The 22,596-nt window shown below is 33.0% G+C and overlaps 2 protein-coding genes and 1 pseudogene across 2 annotated transcripts; all 3 read left to right on the top strand.

Moving 5' to 3' along the window:
• Positions 1-1,310: 1,310 nt before the first annotated feature.
• On the top strand, positions 1,311-3,652 carry LOC7458224 (uncharacterized; annotated as a pseudogene).
• A 4,446-nt stretch (positions 3,653-8,098) lies between these two features.
• On the top strand, positions 8,099-14,551 carry LOC7458222 (ABC transporter C family member 10). The gene is made up of 12 exons (XM_024597273.2): positions 8,099-8,227; positions 9,237-10,718; positions 11,024-11,344; positions 11,432-11,518; positions 11,621-12,211; positions 12,292-12,456; positions 12,588-12,882; positions 13,039-13,253; positions 13,318-13,623; positions 13,724-13,787; positions 13,867-14,106; positions 14,187-14,551. Exons 2-12 carry the CDS (start codon positions 9,252-9,254, stop codon positions 14,297-14,299), a joined length of 3,864 nt encoding a protein of 1,287 aa, XP_024453041.1. The 5' UTR covers positions 8,099-8,227; positions 9,237-9,251; the 3' UTR covers positions 14,300-14,551.
• A 3,320-nt stretch (positions 14,552-17,871) lies between these two features.
• LOC18097050 (ABC transporter C family member 10) lies at positions 17,872-19,951 on the top strand. The gene is given in 8 exon segments (XM_052451668.1): positions 17,872-18,057; positions 18,088-18,220; positions 18,538-18,752; positions 18,827-19,030; positions 19,032-19,133; positions 19,236-19,302; positions 19,378-19,658; positions 19,850-19,951. Coding segments are annotated over 8 exon segments (1,290 nt in total).
• Positions 19,952-22,596: the final 2,645 nt, after the last annotated feature.

The following is a 22,596-nucleotide window of genomic DNA, read 5'->3' as shown; positions in this document are numbered from 1 at the left end:
TCATTCTATTGTATTACCCGAAAAGGAAAACAAAAAACTTAGAACATTATAATTAAATTAAAATTTGTGTAACATTCAAGATATTTAACTCTTATTCATCCAAATTTTTCTTCTCGGTAAAAAAAATTATTTCAAGTCTTTATATATAAAAAAACTAAGAAATCTAGAAAAAATAAAATAGAAATGATTTTCTTCAAATAAAAAACTAAGAAAACTTAATAATATCAAATAAAAAATTCCTAAATTGAATAAAAAGAATTAAAAAAAACAAAAAAAATATTTATTTTTTCAAAAAGGTCTCGCATAAAAACTAATAAAATTTAAATTTATGAATAATTGATAACCAATGGCTAAAAGCCTACAAACAAGATAAATAATTTTAATTTGTGCTAGTTGATAAAGGGCCAAACAAAAAATAAATAAAAAAAACTCAGTATCAATAATGAAATAAAGAAAATAAATAAGCTAAAAAGACAATCCCTAAACATGAACAATCGGAGCCTTTGCGAAAATCACAAAAGACGCTTAAAAGTAGGTATTTTAAGTAGATTTTGACCTTAAAAAATTTAACTTTTGTGCTTTACCGTCGCTAATTATTATATTAATTAGGATGTGAGATCAAACGTCGAGTCCCGTTAAAGGTGTAGGGCGCACCTTTTCCTTTCGAATTATCTTTATCCCTCGATCTGGCGAGATCCATGAAATCATTAGTCGGGTGTTCCACGTTAACAAGTTCCTTAGAAGCAATAACCTTGATCAATATTGTTCATGACTCTACTCTGGGGAGGAAATGGGCTTCTAATCTTGAAGGAGCTGGTTCTAAAGAGCTTCTCCTTGTCTTTTTATATAATTATCATATTCTTTATATTTGAAGAATTAATTAGGCATGATAAAAATAATATAAAATAAACTTATTTATTATGGCAAGTAAATTCATTATCATCCTTACCCTCGTGTGTTGATTTTTGTCTCACAGAGGCAACCATCTTGGATTAACCAAGTTTTGCAGTTTTATATAGAAATCCCAGTAGATTGTTAACCATGATTTATGAACTCTTTCAAAAAAGTACTCCGTGTATATATATTATACACTGTTTTTTTTTTTTTATCATTATAATTTTTTTCTAACTTTTTTTATCATACAAATATAGGAGAGTGCGGTGTCATATTAATTGGAGGTTGAAACTCAGTGTGTGTGCTAGTTGTTAGGCTTACTGGGAATTTGCATGGGAGGACTGGTCCCGATATAGCTGGGATGAGGCCCAGTCTAAGGCGAGCGTTTAGACTGGAAAGGAGTGTGATCCCTTGTAATGGAGAGCAGTCCCTTTGACTGGAGAGTAATTGTGTAGGCTGGAGAGCAAGCCACAGTGCTGGAGAGCAGGCTGGTTGGGCTGGCCTAACTGAACTGGTCTTTTTTCCTTCTTCTTTTATTTTTGTAATTTGATATCATCAGTGGGGTAGAAGAAGAAATGACAGTGTAGAAGAAGAAATGACAGTGAATCAGTTGGTTTGAAGATGCAAAAGAAATGGAAGTTGGCTGAATGGGACAAAAAGAAGATCCAACGACCAGTTGAAGCTCCATGTGAGCCTCCTAAACTGAACAGAACTACCAAGTCCTTGCAAGATAAAACGATTGACATATTTGAAGGCAAGAACACTGTTGAGCTTGCCAAGTGTACTGGTGAGCCCGTTACAACTCCGCAGGAAATTCTTGTTAACGTTGGTGAAAATGTTGTCTCAGAATTTGACCCACCCTGTGTCGATGTAGTGGAGCTGGTTGGAATGGAATTTCCCTTCCCAAGTCTCCATAATTATATGGAGCTTTTCATGCTTAATTAACATCAAGAGTTGTAAGGAGTCTTTCACATTCAATTACGTAATGTCAAGAAGCTGAGAAAATGGGAGTCTCAATTCAACTGACAACGGAGCTTGGATGACCATATCGGCAATAGCATTTGATCTGCTCTTTCAGCTCCCTGCTTCCTTCCCCCCCTCCATTTTCGAGTTGATCATGTTTGATTGATTTTTGAGATGGCTGCTTTGAAAAATCGAGATTCAGTCATTGACTGTTTGTCGTTTCAATTTTTTAGGAAGTTGGGTCAATATCAGGAGGCAATGAAGGTTTAGAAATTCTTCCACGGCCTGCGTTTGTAACAATCATGGGTCATTTTGACCATGGCAAAACTTCTCTTATGGATGCACTACGTTGAACATCAGGGGCAGCAAAGGAAGCTGGAGGCATAACTCAGCATCTGGGTGCTTTTGTTGTGAGCATGCCTTTAGGGGCATCAATCACATTCCTTGACACTCGTGGTAATGCTGATTTTAGCGCATTGCTACCAAGAGGTGCAGCAGCAGTTACGCATAGTTGTGCTCGTTGCTGCTGCTGCTGCTGATGGGGTGATACCATTGTTAAAATTTTGTTTTTAAGACATGATTAATAAACAAATTAGAAGTGGAGTCGACTTAAAAAAGAAAAATAGATATAAATAAACATTTGATTATCATGTTTTAATTAAACTTAAAACTTTTTATTTTATATTGAAAAATTACATAATTTTTTTGTAGTTTATATATACGATGAAAACTTAAATGATGATAAATAAATATAAATAAAATGAATTTAAATTTAAGTCACTTACTTAGTTTCAGACATGGCTACATGCCAGTTTATTTTGAACTCAAATTTAAATTCGTTATAAAATAATTTTTTAACTAATAAAAAACTATTTTAAATTATCACGAGCAAATACAATTCTTCTATTAAAATGATGTTTGACAACATCTATTTTATATTTTAAATGTTTTACCAAATAAGTATTCATAAATACTATTTAGTTTAATTTTAATTATGTAATTTCATTTAAGTATGCTTGCTTTGTTTTAACATATGTTTATGATTTTTGGATGATCACATGTTTACATGTTCGCATCTTGTAATTAAACTAAACAAATCTAATTTGAATTTTCACTATATTCTATCTTGTATTCACTATAACTTTTGATAACAACCTCAAACACTTGAACCCATGTCTCATGCAAAATCAGCGAATGTACCAATTGTAGTTGCAATTTATGACGTGATAAATCGAGTGGAAACCTAGTGAGAGTCAAACTCCAGCTTGCAGATCAGAAGGCTTGTTGCTGGAGGAAATGGGTGGGAGATATTAAGGTAGTTTTGGCTATTTACAAAAAACGGGTTTGATAAGCTGTAGGAGGCTATACTTCTTCAGGCAAAGATGATGGATTTAAAAGCACGTGTTGATGGTCATGCCCAAGATTATGTAGAAGAGGCGAGACTTGACAAGGGACGGGGCCCTTTGGCTCCTGCTGTAGCCTGTAGTGAAGGTAGGGACATTAGTTTGTGGGCAGAATGTGGTTGTTGGCTCAGGGTGGGGCAGAATAATGGGCATTAGGGATACGTTGGGGAAGTTGACTGAGAAGGCAAGACTAGCGATGCCGGTTGTGATTGAAGGGCTGAAGGGGCCTCCTGTGGCCGAAGATGATGTTACTGTTGTGCAAGGAACTGTCACAGATGCGTTGAGGACTTTAAACAACCATCAGGTAAACCAAAAAATTTGAGCCATATTCCTGACTTAATGCGTAATAATGTTTATACGATTCTCTTTCTGATTTGTAATAGTGGCATTGACTAATTATTGAGCCAAAGCAACAAAGAAACATGGATTCTTTAAAGAACACATTGACTAATTATTGAGCCAGAGCAACAAAGAAACAAGGATTCTCTAAAGAACACATGACTAATATGACCGCATATTTTTGAACGATTTGATTGCGGTTTTTGTACAATACTCTGCATAATTATTGAACCTAAAGCTTTGAATAACTCTTGTTGATGATAAAAATGTTAGTGCTGTCGTGCCGCTGCCTCATATTGATGTTAATAATTCGTTCAGCAGCAAAACCGAAGGGTGTTATTTTGATAGAGAATAATATAAATTATATATGGAAAACTGTCTCGTAGGAATTGTTGCGTGGCATCCATACATGGAAAGGATGGAATCAGAGGGTGTTCGGTGGCCATACTGGTTCAAGTGGAGCTATGATACAAACAATTAAGTGATGAGGTGGAGCATGGAGCATGGAGCATCATCAAAGCATAAACAGATGTGTATGATTGGGTGGCGATATCCACCAATTTAAGGGGCGTTTTTTCTCTCTCTTCATTTTTTTTCTATTATGATTATTAAGTCAGGTTGGAGCGATTCCATCTTTTTCTAATTTTAAAAATTACTAAAAACAGGTTGCTAGTATTGTGTGATACCCACGTAGTAGCAATTTTGTTTCTTTTTTTTTTCATGATTTTGGGGGTGTTTACTGTTTAAAAGTGTGGTTTAAAGTGTTTTTCGCTTGAAAATATATTAAATTAAATTTTTTTTATTTTTTAAAAATTATTTTTGATATCAACATATCAAAATAATATGAAAATATCAAAAAATATTAATTTAAAATAAAAAAATAAAAAAATTTAATTTTTTTTAAAAAACACTTTTTAAAATAAAAAAACAATCAAGTTTATCACATTCCAGTATTTGTTGCGAAATAACACCACATCCTGGCTAAGAGTTTCTTGTATGCAGTGGATGATTTTTTTTTTTTACTTTAAAGTTATTTAAGTAATTTTATTATGCATTCAAAAGTAAATTGAAATCGCCCCAGATGCTAGATATATATAGTCTTTGTCTTTAAGGGTATTTTCATATTTTTACTATTTATAAAAAGGAAAAAAACCCTATTATCCCTGGGCCAAATATAATTTAATTGAGAGGTAAATTATAATTTTACTATTGAAACCAATGGTGAAATGACTCAAATGCTATAATAATAGGAAGTCTCAACCTCCTTTCCTTTTAGTTTCTTTTATTAGATACACACACGTGTATGTATTTGATGAAGCAAGTATTGTTAAAGAAAACTAAAAAAAAGAAAAAGAAAAAGAAATTGATGTTTTTACTATCGGTAATAAAACTAATATTTAAATTCACTATTCTAATTAGTTATATTTTGTTGAAAACTTAATTTTTATACCTGTTATCTATAACTTTTAAAAATATTTTTTTTAAATGTACGTATTTTAAAATTTAAGAAGTTGACATGTCAACTTATGCAAGTGATCTTTAAATATTTCTAATGGGACCTTTTTGCCTTTTCAAACTATTTTTTTTTTCAAAAGATAAACATGTCGTTTCCAAAATATGAGACATAAATATACTCCTAATTTTAATATTTTTTAGTAGTAGAATTCACATGAGAGAGTGTCAGCTGGCTGAAAAAAATAAAAATGAGGAGGCTGGCACTGTTCTAGAAAATCATTTCATTTTAAAGCCGTAGACTGGGAGGTGATGGAAAATATAATAATGATTATTTTTTAAAATATTTTTATTTAAAAATATTTAAAAATAATATATATTTTATTTTTTAAAAATTAATTTTTACATGGCGTATCAAAACAGTTTGAAAACATAAAAAAAAATTTAAATATTTTATTTTAAGCTTAACATGGGACAGCAAATTAAGTTTTTGATTTGTGGGGTGTTTGGAAGTTTGTTTTTTAAAGTAGTTTTTTATTTGGAAATACATTAAAATAATTTTATTTTTATTTTTTTAAAATTTATTTTTGATATCAACGTATCAAAATAATTTTAAAATATTAAAAAAATAAATTTAAAACAAAAACAAAATTTAAATTTTAATAATAAAAGATAACATTCAATGTGAAACACACCGTTACAAAGCATAACAAGGACTGTATATGCATCATAAAATGACCCTACTCCAGCAAGAAAATCCTCATGATGCTCCGATGCGGACCGCGTGACTCCTGCGAGCCTCATTATTAAAAATCTCACTTTCTTCTCATGGCCGCGGGGAGTGCACGTCGACTCTCACTGTGGCGTCGGATAAAAAAGGACAGTTGTCGTTTCCCACCCGTTTCCAGGTAAATGATGATGAAAGGGCATGGTAGAAGAGACGAAGACCATTTGCTCGGTTCATTGCATGATCTGTCCTGTCGTCTATAAGGGGAGGTAGCCCACATATTCCGTACAATAATCCCTGCCACCACCGGTGCTCCGCCATAATCCCTTCCATCCCTAGTGGCTAGTGCTTGCGGTATTCAATCCCAGACGATGGCCACCACATCAACCACCTCTGGTGCCTCTGAGATCTGTGCAGGCTTATGCCAGTATTTTGTTGCTGTGCTCACAATTAACTCATACAGTATGGCAATCCTTCTTCTTATGGGACCAATCCAACTCCAATAATTGGAGCTCTCAACTAAACATTTTTTTTGTTACCTTATTTCTGTTTAATAATTTCCTGAATCAAATTATGTGATTTGTGGTATAATGCCTATAAATAAACAAAGAGAAGAGCCGAGTTTGATGGTGTTGCATTATAAAAACATTATAGACAGAGCCACATTACATAGAATAATTGGGAATAATTTCAAGAATTTATAGTGTCAAATAATTTCAAGAAACGATCATGATTCGAATCATAAATAAGAAATAAAGAAACCTATAGTTCTATAAGCATGTATAATAAGGGACCGCTTCCTTTTATGAACTTTCAAAAGTGCCTAGTAAGGCTTTATTATATGTTTATAATTATTTTTCTTCAAATTAGTGTTTATTGTGAGACTTTTTTTAAAAATGATTATTTTACGAACTTCATAGTTTGGGCACAAATCAATTCTGATGGAGTTACATGTGGAAACACATATAAAAAAAAAGGACAAAGAAAAGAAGATGCGACAATTATTGACAATATAATTGAACCGTTTGATGTAAGTTGTTTTTGAATAATTATAGGCTTATTAGTTTTTTTGGATAGATATAGATTTTGGATTTTTTCATAGGAAACATATAATGTCGGTATGGTTGTTAAATACATTGAAGACACTTCAACCTATTCTCCTCATAATCCTCAGTTGTGGTTAATTTTGTTGCTAAAATTTTATTATTTAATTTATTGTTTATTGTTGTTGTGATTTTAGGTTTTAAAAAAATACAATTGAGGTTATAACAAATAAACATGCAAATAAAAATAAAAATAAATAAGTAATGAAATATCAATGAAATTACCGACAAAAATAAATATTTTATTGATGATTCCATCGGTTGTAGCCAAACTAATTTGGTTAGAGAATTACATAATTTTTTGATGTTTTTGGACTTGCTGATGGAATAAACAATAAAAAATTATATAGAAAATTCTGTTGGTGATGATATTTGCAATAGTCACAACTTGACTAATGGATCCACAATGGAAATGTCCACAATAATTTTTATACCAATGGATTTTTCAACGAACATTGATCAATAAAGTTTTCTTTCTTGGCATAAACATTCCATCGGCCTTTTAATTCGTTAATGAAATTCCTGCCGAACATAAAATCCTCGACGATGAGCTAATTGACAGCATGGATTCATCAGGAATTATGATGTCGACAACCATCATGTATAAATGCCGACATAATATTCTGTTGGCGTTTAACAATTTTCTAGTATTGTGTAAATGTTTCAGGTAATTTCTTTGACAACACTTCTTGCTTGTTTTTGTAAATTCTTTATGGGTAAGCCCAACATTACTTATTCATCAGAAATAATTTTTCAGATATTATCATCTAGCAATGGAATGTATCTAACTGCTAGATCCGATGAACCATCATATACTTGATAACTAAATAACATAATATTAAGAACTAATTCGATTTATATGGATACTAGTTCATATCCAACTGCTTAATTTTTTTGGTTGAGATAATTTTTTAACATGGTATCAAAATCTTATTGACCTAGTGGTCATAAGTTTAAATCTCACCACCATAATTTTATTTGATAAAATTAAACCTAAGATTGTGATGGGCTTTTATTTAATAAAATTAATCATAAGATAATAATAAATTTATGTAAATTTCAAGTTTAAAAAACTTTCATTTGAAAATATCTATTAAAAAATAATGTAAAATTAATCTTACGGACTTAATAACTTAAGCCGATTAAGTAGCTTTTTGGTTGAGATGAAAGACATTTAATTAATTTTGTTTGCCAAAGTTGGTCACCATATTGGTCCACTTGAATGATGAAGGATGTACTGTGACTTTTATTCTATATATCATGTACTGGAGATCCTCTTCAAGTTCAAGTGCAGGAAGCTATAAGCTAGTAAGAAATAAGGAAAACAAGAAGCAAGATCTACTTAGGTAATTACAACTAGAAATTCATAGAAAGTGTGTTACTATTGCTTGAAGCATATGCATACACAAGCACTAGCTTTCTTGATAGAGTACTTGTTCAACAATCTGATCAGAACATGCAAGTCATGTATATACGGTGGCTTTTTCTGCATGCTTTTCGTTTGTGTTTTTCTTATCTTTCATTCTCTCTTTCTTGTTCTCTTTTGTAATGGATACAACAGTACTGCTAGTTTCTGTTACATGGAGTCTAGCTAGCACAGTTATTTCACAGTGGCATTCACTTTTTCTTATTTTAAATTTGACTTTTACTCTCATATAATGATTAGGAAATCCTGTCAAGCTCATGTGTGTTTCACAGAAACTAGTTTCTGAACTCAATCAAATGCTTGTTTTCCTCTTCCAACATAACTTATATCTCATTCATGCTGCAATTGCCTAATTATTGAATTAAAGTTTCTTATGAGTTGCTGTTTGAAAAGTGTAACAGGTTTGGACCATGAATAGGTCAAAGAGTTTTTTGGTGGGTCAAAAGATTCAAATCTAATATTAAATGTATACAGTAGTTTTTTAATATATTGACCTCGTTCCACAAATGATCTATATACAATACATTTTTACTTGGCTCGTGTATTATGCTTGCTAAGTTTTCAGTCTGATTCAGGATGCGCATGGCAAATGCTTGTGATTGAATGGCTTAAAAAATAGGCCACGAGAAAATGCAAGGTGCAATAAGAACATTAACTTGTTAAGGTATCAACTCTGGCAATCCACGACTAGCCAGAAAGAAGAAAAAAAAAACCCTGAAATTTTCAGTTATAATGGCAATCCACGACCAGCACTTTGCAGTGATGAAGTTCTGTTCAGTTGTGGCCTTTTTAGTTTCTAGACTTCTATATATGTTGTTCCTCTCTTTGGAAAGCTGTTGTAGTGCACAAGGTTGAATCAGTTAAAATGGTTTTGGATCGATATTTTATCTTTTCCTTGAGCAATTTTATTGCTGTTTTGCGTTTTTCAGGGAAAGAGCTATATCATGGAAAATGATCCACATGTTGATACTTCAAAAATTCTCTATGAACCTTTACAAGGTGAAGAAGGAAATGACACTGGTGAAATCAGTTCAAATGAAAATGTTACTCCTTTTGCCAAAGCAGGATTTTTTAGCACAATGTCATTTTGGTGGCTGAATTCATTAATGAAGAAGGGTAAAACGAAAATTCTTGAAGATGAAGACATTCCACAGTTAAGGCAGGCAGATCAAGCACAGACCTGGTACTTAATGTATATGGAGCAGATGAGCAAATTGAATGAAAAGGGATCATCTAATCCACCTTCAATGTGGTCAATGATCTTTTCATGCCACCAGAAACAAATTTTAATTTCTGGGGTTTTTGCATTGATCAAGGTAATCACAGTTTCCACTGGCCCTTTGCTTCTTAAAGCCTTCATTGAGGTCGCTGAACGCAAAGCTGCTTTTGCATATGAAGGTTATGCGCTAACAATGGCATTGTTTTTAGCAAAATGTTTAGAATCTTTGTCGGAAAGGCAATGGAACTTTCGAACAAGATTAATTGGGGTCCAAGTAAGATCTATGCTGTCTGCAGCTATTTATCAGAAGCAACTACGGCTTTCAAATGATGCTAAAATGAATCACTCTCCTGGTGAAATAGTGAACTATGTAACAATAGATGCTTATAAATTAGGCGAGTTCCCATATTGGTTTCATCAAATATGGACAACAAGCCTTCAACTGTGTCTTGCATTATTTGTTGTCTACTATTCTGTGGGGCTGGCAACTGCATCAGCTTTAGCCGCTATCATATTGACCGTACTCGCGAGTTCCCCATTGGCCAAGTTACAGCATAAGTATCAGACAAAGCTCATGGAACAGCAAGATACAAGACTGAAGGCCATCTCAGAGGCACTAGCAAATATGAAGGTCTTGAAGTTGTATGCTTGGGAAACACATTTCAGGAAAGTCATAGAAGCATCAAGAAAGGAGGAACTAAGATCACTCTCAATAGTTCTATTTCAAAGAGGGTGTCAAATGATTTTGTTTTGGTCGTCTCCTATTGTAGTGTCAGTGGTTACTTTCTGGTCATGCTACATCCTAGGAATTCCACTTTATGCTAGCAATGTCTTCACATTTTTAGCAAGTTTGCGCATTGTTCAGGAGCCAGTGAGGCTCATTCCTGATGTTGCGACAATGTTCATCGAAGCAGAGGTTTCATTAGATCGAATTACAAAGTTTCTGGAGGCACCAGAGTTGCAAAACAAACATACAAGGCAAAAAGGCAATGACCTAGAGCTCAATTTGTCTGTTTTCATCAGGTGTGCTGAAATTTCATGGGATACTGACCCTTCCTCCAAGGCCACATTAAGAAGCATTAACCTAGAAGTTAAACCAGGAGACAAGGTAGCTATTTGTGGAGAACTTGGATCTGGAAAATCAACACTTTTAGCTGCAGTTCTTGGAGAAGTTCCACGAGTCAATGGCATAGTAAGTCCACAGATTAATGCATAGTCCACTTGATACAATTCTATGTTTGTATTCTGTTAATATTAGTGATACAATCATATGAGGTTCCGATTCAAGTATTTCTCATTTTATTTACTCTAGATATCCATTTAGGAGATCCAGTAATAAGAACATCATGCATTTTCTCATGCAATTGTCAATTACTTGTTAGTCAGTAATTAGCCATTTCGAAATTATCTAAACCAACATTCTCGAGATTTTAGTGCTGTATTTCAAACTTCTATCATAGAGGTTTCTCTCTAATTATTTTGATCCACAATTTCAAGGTTCATGTTCATGGAGAAGTAGCCTATGTTTCACAGACTGCATGGATTCAAACTGGGACTATAAGGGAAAATATTCTGTTTGGATCTACAAAGGATCAAGTCAGATATCAAGAGGTGCTTAAGAGGTGTTCCCTGCTGAAAGACATTGACCTGCTTCCATTTGGAGACCTCACTGAAATAGGAGAAAGAGGTGTTAATCTGAGTGGTGGACAGAAGCAGCGGGTTCAACTTGCACGGGCGCTTTATCGGAATGCAGATATCTACCTCTTGGATGATCCCTTTAGCGCTGTCGATGCTCATACTGCAACCAGCCTGTTCAATGTGATCATCCCTTTTCTTTCTGTCTTCTATCTGTTCTACTTATGATAAATTTCTCCGTGGAAACTAACTTACGAGGGTTGTTGGCAGGACTATGTTATGGAAGCTCTATCGGAGAAGACAGTATTACTTGTGACTCACCAAGTCGAATTCCTTCCAGCATTTAATTCTATCTTGGTTAGCTACTTGTACTTTTTTTCTTTCAGTAATCTGTCTATTTGAAGATAAACTATGGGTTTAAGCCATCGATTCGTATAATAAATTGTGTACTTTGACCAGTTAATGTCTGCAGGTGAGATCCTTCAAGCTGCTACATATGATGAGTTGATGGCTTCTTGTCAAGAATTTCGAGAACTTGTCGATGCACATAATGATACGGTTGGTTCTGAAAGGAATAGGGAATATGCTTCTGTAAAAACTACAACTGGAGTTTCCAAAGAAGAGATTCAAAAGACTTGTATCAGGGAACAACAAACAGAAGCTTCAGGAGATCAACTTATTAAGAGAGAAGAAAGAGAAACAGGAGACACAGGCCTCAAACCTTACATTCAGTATTTGAGTCACAGAAAGGGGTTTTTGTTCTGCTTCTTGACAGTTTGTCTGCATTTCTTATTTGTAGTTGGACAACTGATACAAAACTATTTCTTGGCTGCTGACATCCAGAATCCTTATGTAAGCAAAGTAGAATTGTTCACTATCTACTCAGTCATAGGGTTTATCTTGGCAGTCCTTTTGCTCTTCAGGAGTTTCTGTCTAGTTAGATTAGGTTGTGATGCAGCAGAGTCAATTTCGTCTACACTGGTCAACTCTCTTTTCCGAGCACCAATGTCCTTCTATGACTCTACTCCTCTGGGAAGGATACTGAGTCGGGTAAGAATTTCGAAATTAAGATGTTGAATGCTTTTTCGGAGCATGGTTTATGAGACTTTCTTGTGTCTTCACTTTGACAGGTATCTTCTGATTTGAATACTGTTGACCTTGATGTGGCATTTAAATTAGCTGTGTCACTTGGTTCGACTTTGAATGCTTACACGAGTCTTGGGATATTAGCTATTCTTACCTGGCCAGTCCTTTTTCTCATCATACCTATGGTTTATCTATGTATAGCTGTGCAGGTATTGCTTCCACTATCCCCAACCTTGCTGTCTGCTCTTTTGATATGAAAGTGTCTTTGGTTCTTAATTTCTTAGACTTACCTGGCCTTCCTGATATAGAATTTCGTGGTTTTTATTTGCTTAACATACAGAGATACTACTTCAGTACTGCAAAAGAGTTGATACGAATAAGTGGCACAACCAAGTCTTCGGTCGTGAACCACCTTGCTGAATCCATTGCTGGAGCCATGACTATCAGAGCTTTTGGAGAGGAAGATCGATTCTTTTCACATAGTCTGGATCTCATTGATGCAAATGCAAGTCCTTATTTCCACAGCTTTTCAGCAAACGAGTGGTTAATCCAATGTCTGGAAATTCCGTGTGCACTTGTTCTCTCGGCCTCAGCACTTGCCATGACTTTGTTTCCTCTAGGAGCTTCTTCCTCAGGTAACTCTGAGATTTACTTTCAATTGCGTCTGCAGATTATATACTTCACTATCCACATTTTGTGCGAAAAAGTATTCGGACAAAAATGATTTGGATATTGTATTCATCTAAAGCTTAATTGTCTAATGAACATTGTTATTTCCGATCTGATGGCAGGGTTTATTGGAATGGCATTATCATACGGTCTTTCATTAAATGTCTTTCTCATCATCTCAGTTCAATACCAATGCTTCAGAGCAGAATCAATTATTTCTGTAGAAAGGCTAGAGCAATACATGCACCTTCCTAGTGAAGCTCCTGAGATAATAGAAAGTAGCAGACCGCAAAGCAACTGGCCCACTGTTGGTAAAGTGGAGATACGCAATCTGAAGGTAAATTTGCAACTTCATAGCTTAAAACTTTTTTAGAGTGACTTTATATGTTAACATCAAACAGGTCAGATATCAACACAATGCGCCACTTGTTCTTCGGGGAATAAGCTGCGTCATCGAAGGCGGGCACAAAATAGGGATCGTTGGTCGTACTGGTAGTGGAAAGACAACTCTTATCAGCACTTTGTTTCGCCTGGTTGAGCCAACGGAGGGAAAGATCATCATAGATGGCCTTGACATCTCTACAATTGGTCTTCATGATCTTAGAGCACATTTTGGCATCATCCCACAAGATCCAACACTCTTTAGAGGGTCTGTCAGATACAATCTAGACCCCTTATCAGAACATACCGATCTACAAATATGGGAGGTAATGCTTCTCCAAATGTGCCCAAATCCTAATTCCATTGTCTAAAACATCATAGTCACACTATATCTTCTAAAAAATTGTTCCCATGAATGTACAAAAGGTTCTTGAGAAATGTCAGCTCCAAGAGGCGATTCGGCAGAAAGATGAAGGCCTAAACGCTAAAGGTAAGGGAAAGAAAAGGGTGTCTAAAAGATGCACATTTCTTGGTTTTAGAAAGCTAAACATGCCCATAACGGTTTGCAGTTGCGCAAGATGGATCGAACTGGAGCGTGGGACAGAGGCAACTATTCTGTCTTGGACGTGCATTGCTGAAACGCAGCAGGATATTAGTTCTTGACGAAGCTACTGCATCAATCGACAATGCAACAGATGCAATCCTGCAGAAAACTATAAGAACAGAATTTTCAGACTGCACTGTAATAACCGTGGCTCACAGAATACCAACTGTGATGGACTGCACTAAAGTGCTTGCTATAAGAGATGGTGAGCGGTAGTGTTTCCTTATTACATGCGGCAAGAACAGTTCAGTTGTTTATTTATGCTAATACTGGTACCATTAACAGGGAAATTGGCAGAGTATGATGTGCCATTGAACTTAATGAATAAGGAAGGATCATTATTTGGGCAGCTTGTGAAGGAATACTGGTCACGGTCAACGAACAATGGTACCTACTAAAAAGATTGGCAGGAAAGCTGCAACATATTGGTATTTAGTAGATGCTAAGTCTTGAAAATCCATCAAGATTCGAAGTGTTTTGCTTGGCAGAAATTGGCTTTGGTTTAATACAGTAATTAATGTGTATGAGATTTTTAAAAGCATTCTTATTTGTGTGATAGAAGAGTTGCAATTTGTTATTAAAAACCTGTATACTTCATATATTTGCAGCATCAGCTAATTCAATAGACATAGTTGTTAAACTTGACACAACCTGGCAGATTAACCCAAGAAATCTAGGATGCAGAGACTGGCTTGAGTAAGGTTGTTAATTGAACCGGTCAAACCTTTGACCTCATTAAACCTGTTTGACCCTGTCAGATTTTTAATAATCCCAGTGACTAATACATGTTAGGAAAAAAAAACCACAGCCCATCTTCATCCTCTCCAATGTAAAAGAAAAAAAATATTGAACACAACAATAGACAAGAGAGCTTCCTAGTTAGTTGATAAGGTTTCCTTAACACAGCACTGCTGAAACTTTAAGAAGAAGAAGAAGAAGAAGAAGAAAGAGATTGAGAAGAATTGTAACTGCAAACTGCAATTTCTTATTACTTGTTTATCATGTTCTTACAACCTTTGCTTATATAAAAGAATTTCCCGCCAAACTAACTACTAACAGAATAGCAACCAACTTCCTAACTGGTAACTAGTAACTACTTAGCCATGTGAAATTTCTTCTAATTGCTTCAATGTTGCTCTACCTATACTACTAACTACAATAACTGCCATTGTAGCTGCTCTTTCTGCTTTTAGCATCCTTCGTAGCTCAATCATCATGCTCGTAAGAGTGCCCATTTCATATAAGATTCATGTCCTCAAGAACCAGTGCAAAATTCAGGAAATTGGTTGTTAAAGTTCCTCAAGATCTTCCCATGTCGCATCTTCCTTAAGCTTATTAGACCATTGAATAAGTCTTATTGTCACAACTTTATTTCCTTTCTTCATCATCTTCATCTCTATAACAGCCATTGGACTAACTTTAACCAATTGATGGCCAATAAAACATTGTTTTAAGTTTTTTATATGAATTTTGAATTTTGAATGTTCCTTTATGTAAGAACCATGTGCAACACTCACCAACTTGCTCCTCAAATCCCCATCCTTTACGATTACAATTATGTTCTTATTCCTCATAATTCTTTCTACGAAAGTATATTTTGGCCAGCTACAGCGGTGACCATTTTTCCAACCATAATTTCCTGCAACTTAGAGTCACGTATGTGACAAATGATGATTTTTTCATGCCATGCTGATTTTATATATTTTCTTTTTTTATTTTAGGTATATAACAATTTTAGATATTAGTTTTTGTCCTTTCACATTCAAATTTAGATAAGAAATAATAATTGTCAAATTATTTTTTTTCTATTAACTTCTATAGTAATAAATTGCAAACTTTAAATTTGCTTCATCAATATATTGTATCTATATAATCATTGAACAAAACTACTTTTATAATAATAATAAGCTTGTAATCAAAATGGCACAAATCAATATATATATTTTATTTGTTGAACTAAAATCAAAATATTTTTTAACTAAGAAAAATTCAAGATAATAATTTTTTTTTAAAAAAAAATATTGAGACGACAATTATTATATTGATACAGGTCAAATTAGGTTAACTTTCTAAATCTGTAACTCGGGTCATAAGATTATAATAACCCTAAATAAAACAGATCAAAATAAATTATAAAGCTCAATTACCAATAAATTTATTGTTGAATGATAAAATTAAAAAAATCAATCTAAAAAAAACACAATAAAATAATCTTTCTTAAAAAAATTATGAAAATATCATTAACAGTCTTGAAGGTCTTTTTAAACTTTAATTTTCCTAAAAATTTAATCTAAGATATAATAATATGTAAAAAGACTTCATGTAAAAATTTACTTATTTAATTTGATCCAACTTTTGAATTGAAAAATATAATTGAGACAATATTTCTATAAAAAAAAAAAACAGAAAAAGCACTATCTTGCCGTAACGAAATGGCAACGGAACCGAAATATTTCAACCAGGATTTGAATAGAATTTCTAAAGTAAAACAAGATTTCAGGAGATAAAATCTATTCTGATTTGCTTTTTTTTTTTTTTTTTTAACTATAATGAAATATACCAGTGATTTCATACAAAACGGAACAAAACTAACTACCTTTAATTCATTTATCAGTTTTGTGATTTATTACACGGCACGACAAGCGAATCTTTTAAACAATGTTTGTGATAAAGACATTTCAACAACTGACATGATTATCAACGACAATAGAAGAATTATTTGATCCAGAAGACTGCCCATACAGTAATTCCTGTCCAAAGCCTGGTTCTGACGTTGTGTTTCATGTATTAGTACTACTGGTCTCTTGCTGCAAAGTCACTGTTAATTAATTAGATAAAGGTTCCATTTGACATATTATGTTTTTTGCAAATTAATTTAAGTTTTTTTTTTTAATACTAACTTATAAAAAGATAAATATATTTGTTGGAAATAATTTTTAGATGATGATGTGGGTTAAAATAATTTTTAGATAAAATTTTTCAAAATCACGATTCTATTCGAGTGCACAAGCTAGCCTTGCTGTGTTGTTAATAGTACTTATAAGAAGCTCAAAATTTTTTTGTTTTTTTTTTGGCTTTTGCTGCATGTTTACATATGTACTGTCTCGCTTGCACTCTCTTGTTTTCTTTTCTTGCATGAAATTAGTTTCTGCTGGATTAGTAATGGGCTTAATTTCTTGTTTCTGTTTTGCTTCATCTCCTAAAGCTCGTGCCAGAGGCATGCTTGATCATGTTGTTAGCTAGAGAAGACCATTAATTTTCTGATATTAATTGGATTGAAAATCAAGCTCTGAAGCAAGCTCAGGTTTGGGTTCTGAAAAACCCTTAACTTGTCAGATAAATTCTGTTCTACTGATACTATTTTGTCAGATAAATTTATATGCATCTGCCAAAAAAATGATCAAATTTAACATCTTACTATCCTCTCTCTTTTTGAAATTATTTCTTGGCCCCCATGCCTCTTGCTTTCATTTTCTTTAAATTTTTTTTTTTGTGAAATACATGGTAACTGTTATTATTCAGAAGAAATTCATTTCATTGCCAGTTCTTCCACTGATGCTGGTTAAAATCCTACACGATCTGATTTTCACTTCACTTTTCTTTTTCAGTCCATGTAAAATGTTACAGGTTTGTTAATAAAGAGATAAAGCATGAAGAACAATCTATGGACTGCATTCAGCAATGGCAGGGAACGCTCTAAAAAGGTTGCAAAGAAAATGCAGTGTTCTAGTTTTTTCCCCCACCAAAAGGGATCCGCATTCATGAATAAACACAATTTCTGTAATTCTCCTGCTACATGTTAAGTGCTAATCTTCTTAACCATCTTCACTTATAATTAATGGGTATTTTGAAAATTTTCATAGCACAATAAGACATCAACAGCGCCTCGATGCTAATTTTCTCAGTCATTTTCAGTAGTATTTTGGGGCTGGTTTAATACTAGTCATTATTCTGCTTTGCCTGTGCATGGATGGATGGTGGTGTTATTCCAAGGCTTCAAATAATTGCTGCCAGAGGGGTTACTGAATTTTTTCTGTTCATTTCTGGCCTTCTAATTGTTTCTAGGATTCTGATACTCTTCCTCTCTTTGGAAGCTGTTCTGTTGTACAGGATGGTGTCAGCTAAAATGGTTTCGAATGTTTCATCTTCTCTTGGAGTAATTTTATTATTCTTTTGTGTTTTCCAGGGAAAGAGTCCTGTTGCAGAAAGGGATGCGCACATCAATTGTGAAGTTCTCCATGCACCTCTGCTAGGTGATGAAGCCAATGACGCTAGTAACATCAGTTCAGATGACAATGTTACTCCATTTTCCAAAGCTGGTTTATTCAGCACAATCTCATTTTGGTGGCTGAATCCATTAATGAAGAAGGGCAAGAAGAAAATCCTAGAAGATGAAGACATTCCTCAGTTACTATTTTCTTATTAATCTTTTGTGAACGCGTATAAAACTCTTCTAGCTATTCTGCTAACAGTTAACTACATATGAAAAGATCATAATTCTCCAAAGCATGAAATTTTCTCACCTATCGTCTGATAAGAATCAACAATTAAATACTAAAAAACATGGTGGTGTTTGAACAAAACTGATGGGTTATTGTCTAATGGGACATTTTGGTTGTCTACTATTTGATTGCAGGGTTTGTTGGGATGGCATTATCATATGATCTTGCAATAAATGTCTTTCTCATCCTCTCTGTCCAGTACCAGTGCTTTGTAGCAGAATCAAATGTTTCTGTAGAAAGACTAGAACAGTACATGCATATTCCAAGTGAAGCTCCAGAAGCAATAGAAACCAACCGACCCTTGCACAACTGGCCAAGTGTTGGTGAAGTGGAGATTCGCAATTTGAAGGTAGATTTTACAATTTCACAAATTCACAAATTTACAGGTCCTGACCTTCCAATATATCAAATAACATCAAACAGGTGAGATATCAACCCAATGCTCCATTTGTTCTCCAAGGAATAAGCTGCTTCGTTGAAGGAGGACACAAAATCGGGCTCGTTGGTCGGACTGGTAGTGGAAAGACAACACTTATCAGTAGTTTGTTTCGAATGGTGGAACCAACAGAGGGGAAAATCATTATAGATGGCCTTAACATCTCCACAATTGGTCTTCATGATCTTAGATCGATCCCATCTTGGCATCATTCCACAAGATCCAACACTTTTTAGCGGGACTGTGAGATACAACCTGGACCCTCTATCAGAACATGCTGATATAGAAATATGGGAGATTCAGAAATACTATTTCCAATGTGCGAACTCCAAAGTTTGATAGTGTCTAGCTTCCCATATTGCTTTCCTAACAAAAAAGTGTGCTCATGATGTGCAAAAGGTTCTTGAAAAATGTCAGCTCCGAGAGGCCATTCAGCAGAAAGAAGAGAGCCTAAATGCTTTAGGTAAGGCAAATCTGGATGTCTATAGGTAAACATTTCTTGGTCTAAGAACCTGAACGTTTACATCTTATATCGCAGTGGCACAAGATGGATCAAACTGGAGCATGGGACAGCGGCAATTATTCTGTCTCGGACGTGCATTATTGAAGCGGAGCAAGATATTAGTCCTAGACGAAGCCACTGCATCAATCGATAACGCAACAGATGCCATCCTCCAGAAAACTATACGTACAGAATTCGCGGACTGCACTGTAATAACCGTGGCTCACAGGATACCGACCGTGATGGACTGCACCAAGGTGCTTGCCATTAGTGATGGTGAGTGGTATTTCCTTTTTCGCCTTTTTGATATGTTACAAGTACCGTGAAATATATAACCTCATTACAGAAAACTGGCTGGGGGTAGGTCATGCCAGAACTTGGGATCGGTGAGAGACGACATTGTTTCTCGAAGAGTAGCATTTCCTTATTAAATGTAACAATTTTTTTATTTATTTTTTTAACCAGTGCGAACATAAGGTATGCAAATGAAATGGTTTTATATTAACAGGGAAGTTATGACGAGCCAGGGAAGCTGATGAATGAAGAAGGATCACTATTTGGGCAGCTGGTGAAAGAATATTGGTCTCGTGCTCCAAGCATTGATGACTAGCAGTATTTTTGCGAAGATCCATCAGGATTTGAAAGTGGAATGGAGTAGAAATTTTTAAGAGTCAGCATGTTGCCTTGAATGCTTTATTTAATGATGTGTTCCATTTTTATTCATGTTTAATTTATTACTGCTATGCAATTAATTGAACTAGCACGGATGTCACTATTTATAGTAACCGTGAAGCTGCTCTTTAGCTCTTTTAATTTACCCAATTTCATGAGATATAGTTTGAAATTGTATAGGAAAGAAAAAAAATAAAAGTGAGAGGAATAAACTATCACGAAAACTTTATGGCCAATCTTGAATTCATGAAAAAAGTGTTTTTTTTTGTCCATCTAATTTTCTTTTTTCTCCATTTCAGCTCCTTTATTATTTAGAATTTTTCTTTTGATCTAAAAAATCATTTTATTTATTTCATAGTTCTGAGTTTAAAAAAGAAAAGAAAAACCTACTAGAAAACAACAAAGAAGAAGATAAAGTTATTGGTTCATCATATTTATCCAAAAAAAATGATCTTTAATTCTTTATGTTAAATTCGTTGTTTCTCTCTAAACATGCCGGCGAAAGTAAGTATATCGAGATTTGTTTAAATTTTTATAGTTTAATTGATTTTTATTTTTAGAGAGTGATTTTACAGTGTTTGGAGCTGGTGAGCAGTTATTCAAGATTTATATTATGTTTTAAAGATGTTTTCAGTTTAAAAAGCTTAGATTGGGATTTTAAAATCCAAAATCTTGAATCCTTATTATTATTATTATTATTATTATTTTATCATACTAGCAAGTTGATAACAAGTTGCTTGCTTATAGTAGAAAAAAAAAACGAATCACATGTCGTTCACTCCACTCCTAAGAAACAAATAAAAAATGCATGGGATTGGGCTTGGGCTTGATGTGGCTCTGGGCTTGGTGTGAATGCCTAGCCTCTTTTGTTTTGTTTTTATTTTTATTTTTTTTATTAATTGTTTCTATTTAAATATTAATTTATGCCGTCACTTATTTTTTGAAACCAACAAATTGAATTAGTTTTGTTTTTAAATAGTGGTTCATATTTTTTATTTTTTTTAGTAGCATAATATTTCAAATATATTAGTTTGATATGCTTTGATTTTTTTTATATGAATTAAATGTATTTGTATAAATTTTTTATAATAACATAAATCATTTAATTTTTTAACCACCATTCTAATGGTTGAAAATTAGGCAAGCAAACAACATGTCTTCTATTTTTATTTTTTATTTTTGAAAAAAAGAGTGGACAACATTATTTGTCTTTCCTTGGCAATTTTTTTTTTATTATCACATGATTGTATAGAAAAAAAAAACATTTCAGTGTATCATTCATATACTCTTAATACATTTGTGACATAATAATAAAAACATTAATTTTTTCAAAAAAATAAACTGCTTTTATGATTCTGATAATTTTTTGCTTCAACAAGTAAATATTTGGATAAAAAAATTGCTAAAAAAAATTGCATTAACAGGATAAATAGGTTTTAATTAAAGAGATGTGTTTTTATCTTTATTTTGGATTGTTCTGATTTTTTTTGGAATATTTATTCTAATCGTCTATGGTTTTTATTAAATGAAATATATTGCTAAAAAAAACTATATTCCTTTCCTTGGCTGAGAAAAATAGATTAATAAAAAAATGAAGGGTTATAGTAACAAATTATCCTATTTCAATATAATTTAAATTATTAGTTTTTTATAAGAAATTATTGGCATATAATTAAATAAATAAAATTAAATAATTCCTCATGACACAAGATTATATAATTTAATCTGTATTTATTTCTTAACTTTTCAATTTAGTCTTTGATTTATATCAACATTTCTTTCTAATATTTATTTACTTATATAATTTTTAATTTATTTGATTAAACACATGTATCAAAGTTTTTCAAGCTAATAAACAAGCCACAATGCTCACACTTTCTTTTTTTTTTATTAAAAATTAATCTTTAATCCAAATATAAGTTTGCTAGTTTATTACTACTTATTTGTTGCTTTATTTTTTTTTATTTTTTTTGAAGGAATAGGGTGTAGATACATGGCTATTTGAAAACATGGTTGAAATAATATTATTTAAAAATAATTTTTTTAATGTATTAATATTAAAAATAATTTTAAATAATAAAAAATATATTATTTTAATATATTTTCAAGTAAAAAAATATTTTTAAATATTTTCTATAACTTCTTCGCGAAGCTGTCTTTTATATTGAAACACTTAACAGTGAATTGTGTATACTATAACTATAACTATAAATGTCTATATAATATCTTATTGATTATAAAAGCAGGTAAAATAATATGACCATAATTATAATTAAATTGAGTGAAACTCACCCAATACCACTTATCCATCGAATAAGCATCTGATTGGATGGAAATTGTCTTTCCCAAATAAACAAGCTTATAGTTTTTCAAAGCTGACTTGGGAAGCTAGTAAGGGTAATGCATAATTTCAAAACTAAAACAGCTTATAATTTATTTTATATATATATATAATTCTTTGATATCATTTTAAAATGGAAAATATATTTCAAAATGAGTTTTTTTTTTTTTTAAGTAGCACGCTAAAAAGCCCCAAAGTCTTTATATTGTTTCAAAATATATTTCACTATTATAATTTTAAAA

Source organism: Populus trichocarpa, chromosome 3, assembly GCF_000002775.5.
Source record: "Populus trichocarpa isolate Nisqually-1 chromosome 3, P.trichocarpa_v4.1, whole genome shotgun sequence".
NCBI classification, from domain to species: domain Eukaryota; kingdom Viridiplantae; phylum Streptophyta; class Magnoliopsida; order Malpighiales; family Salicaceae; genus Populus; species Populus trichocarpa.
This window is presented reverse-complemented; position numbering and strand designations above follow the sequence as displayed.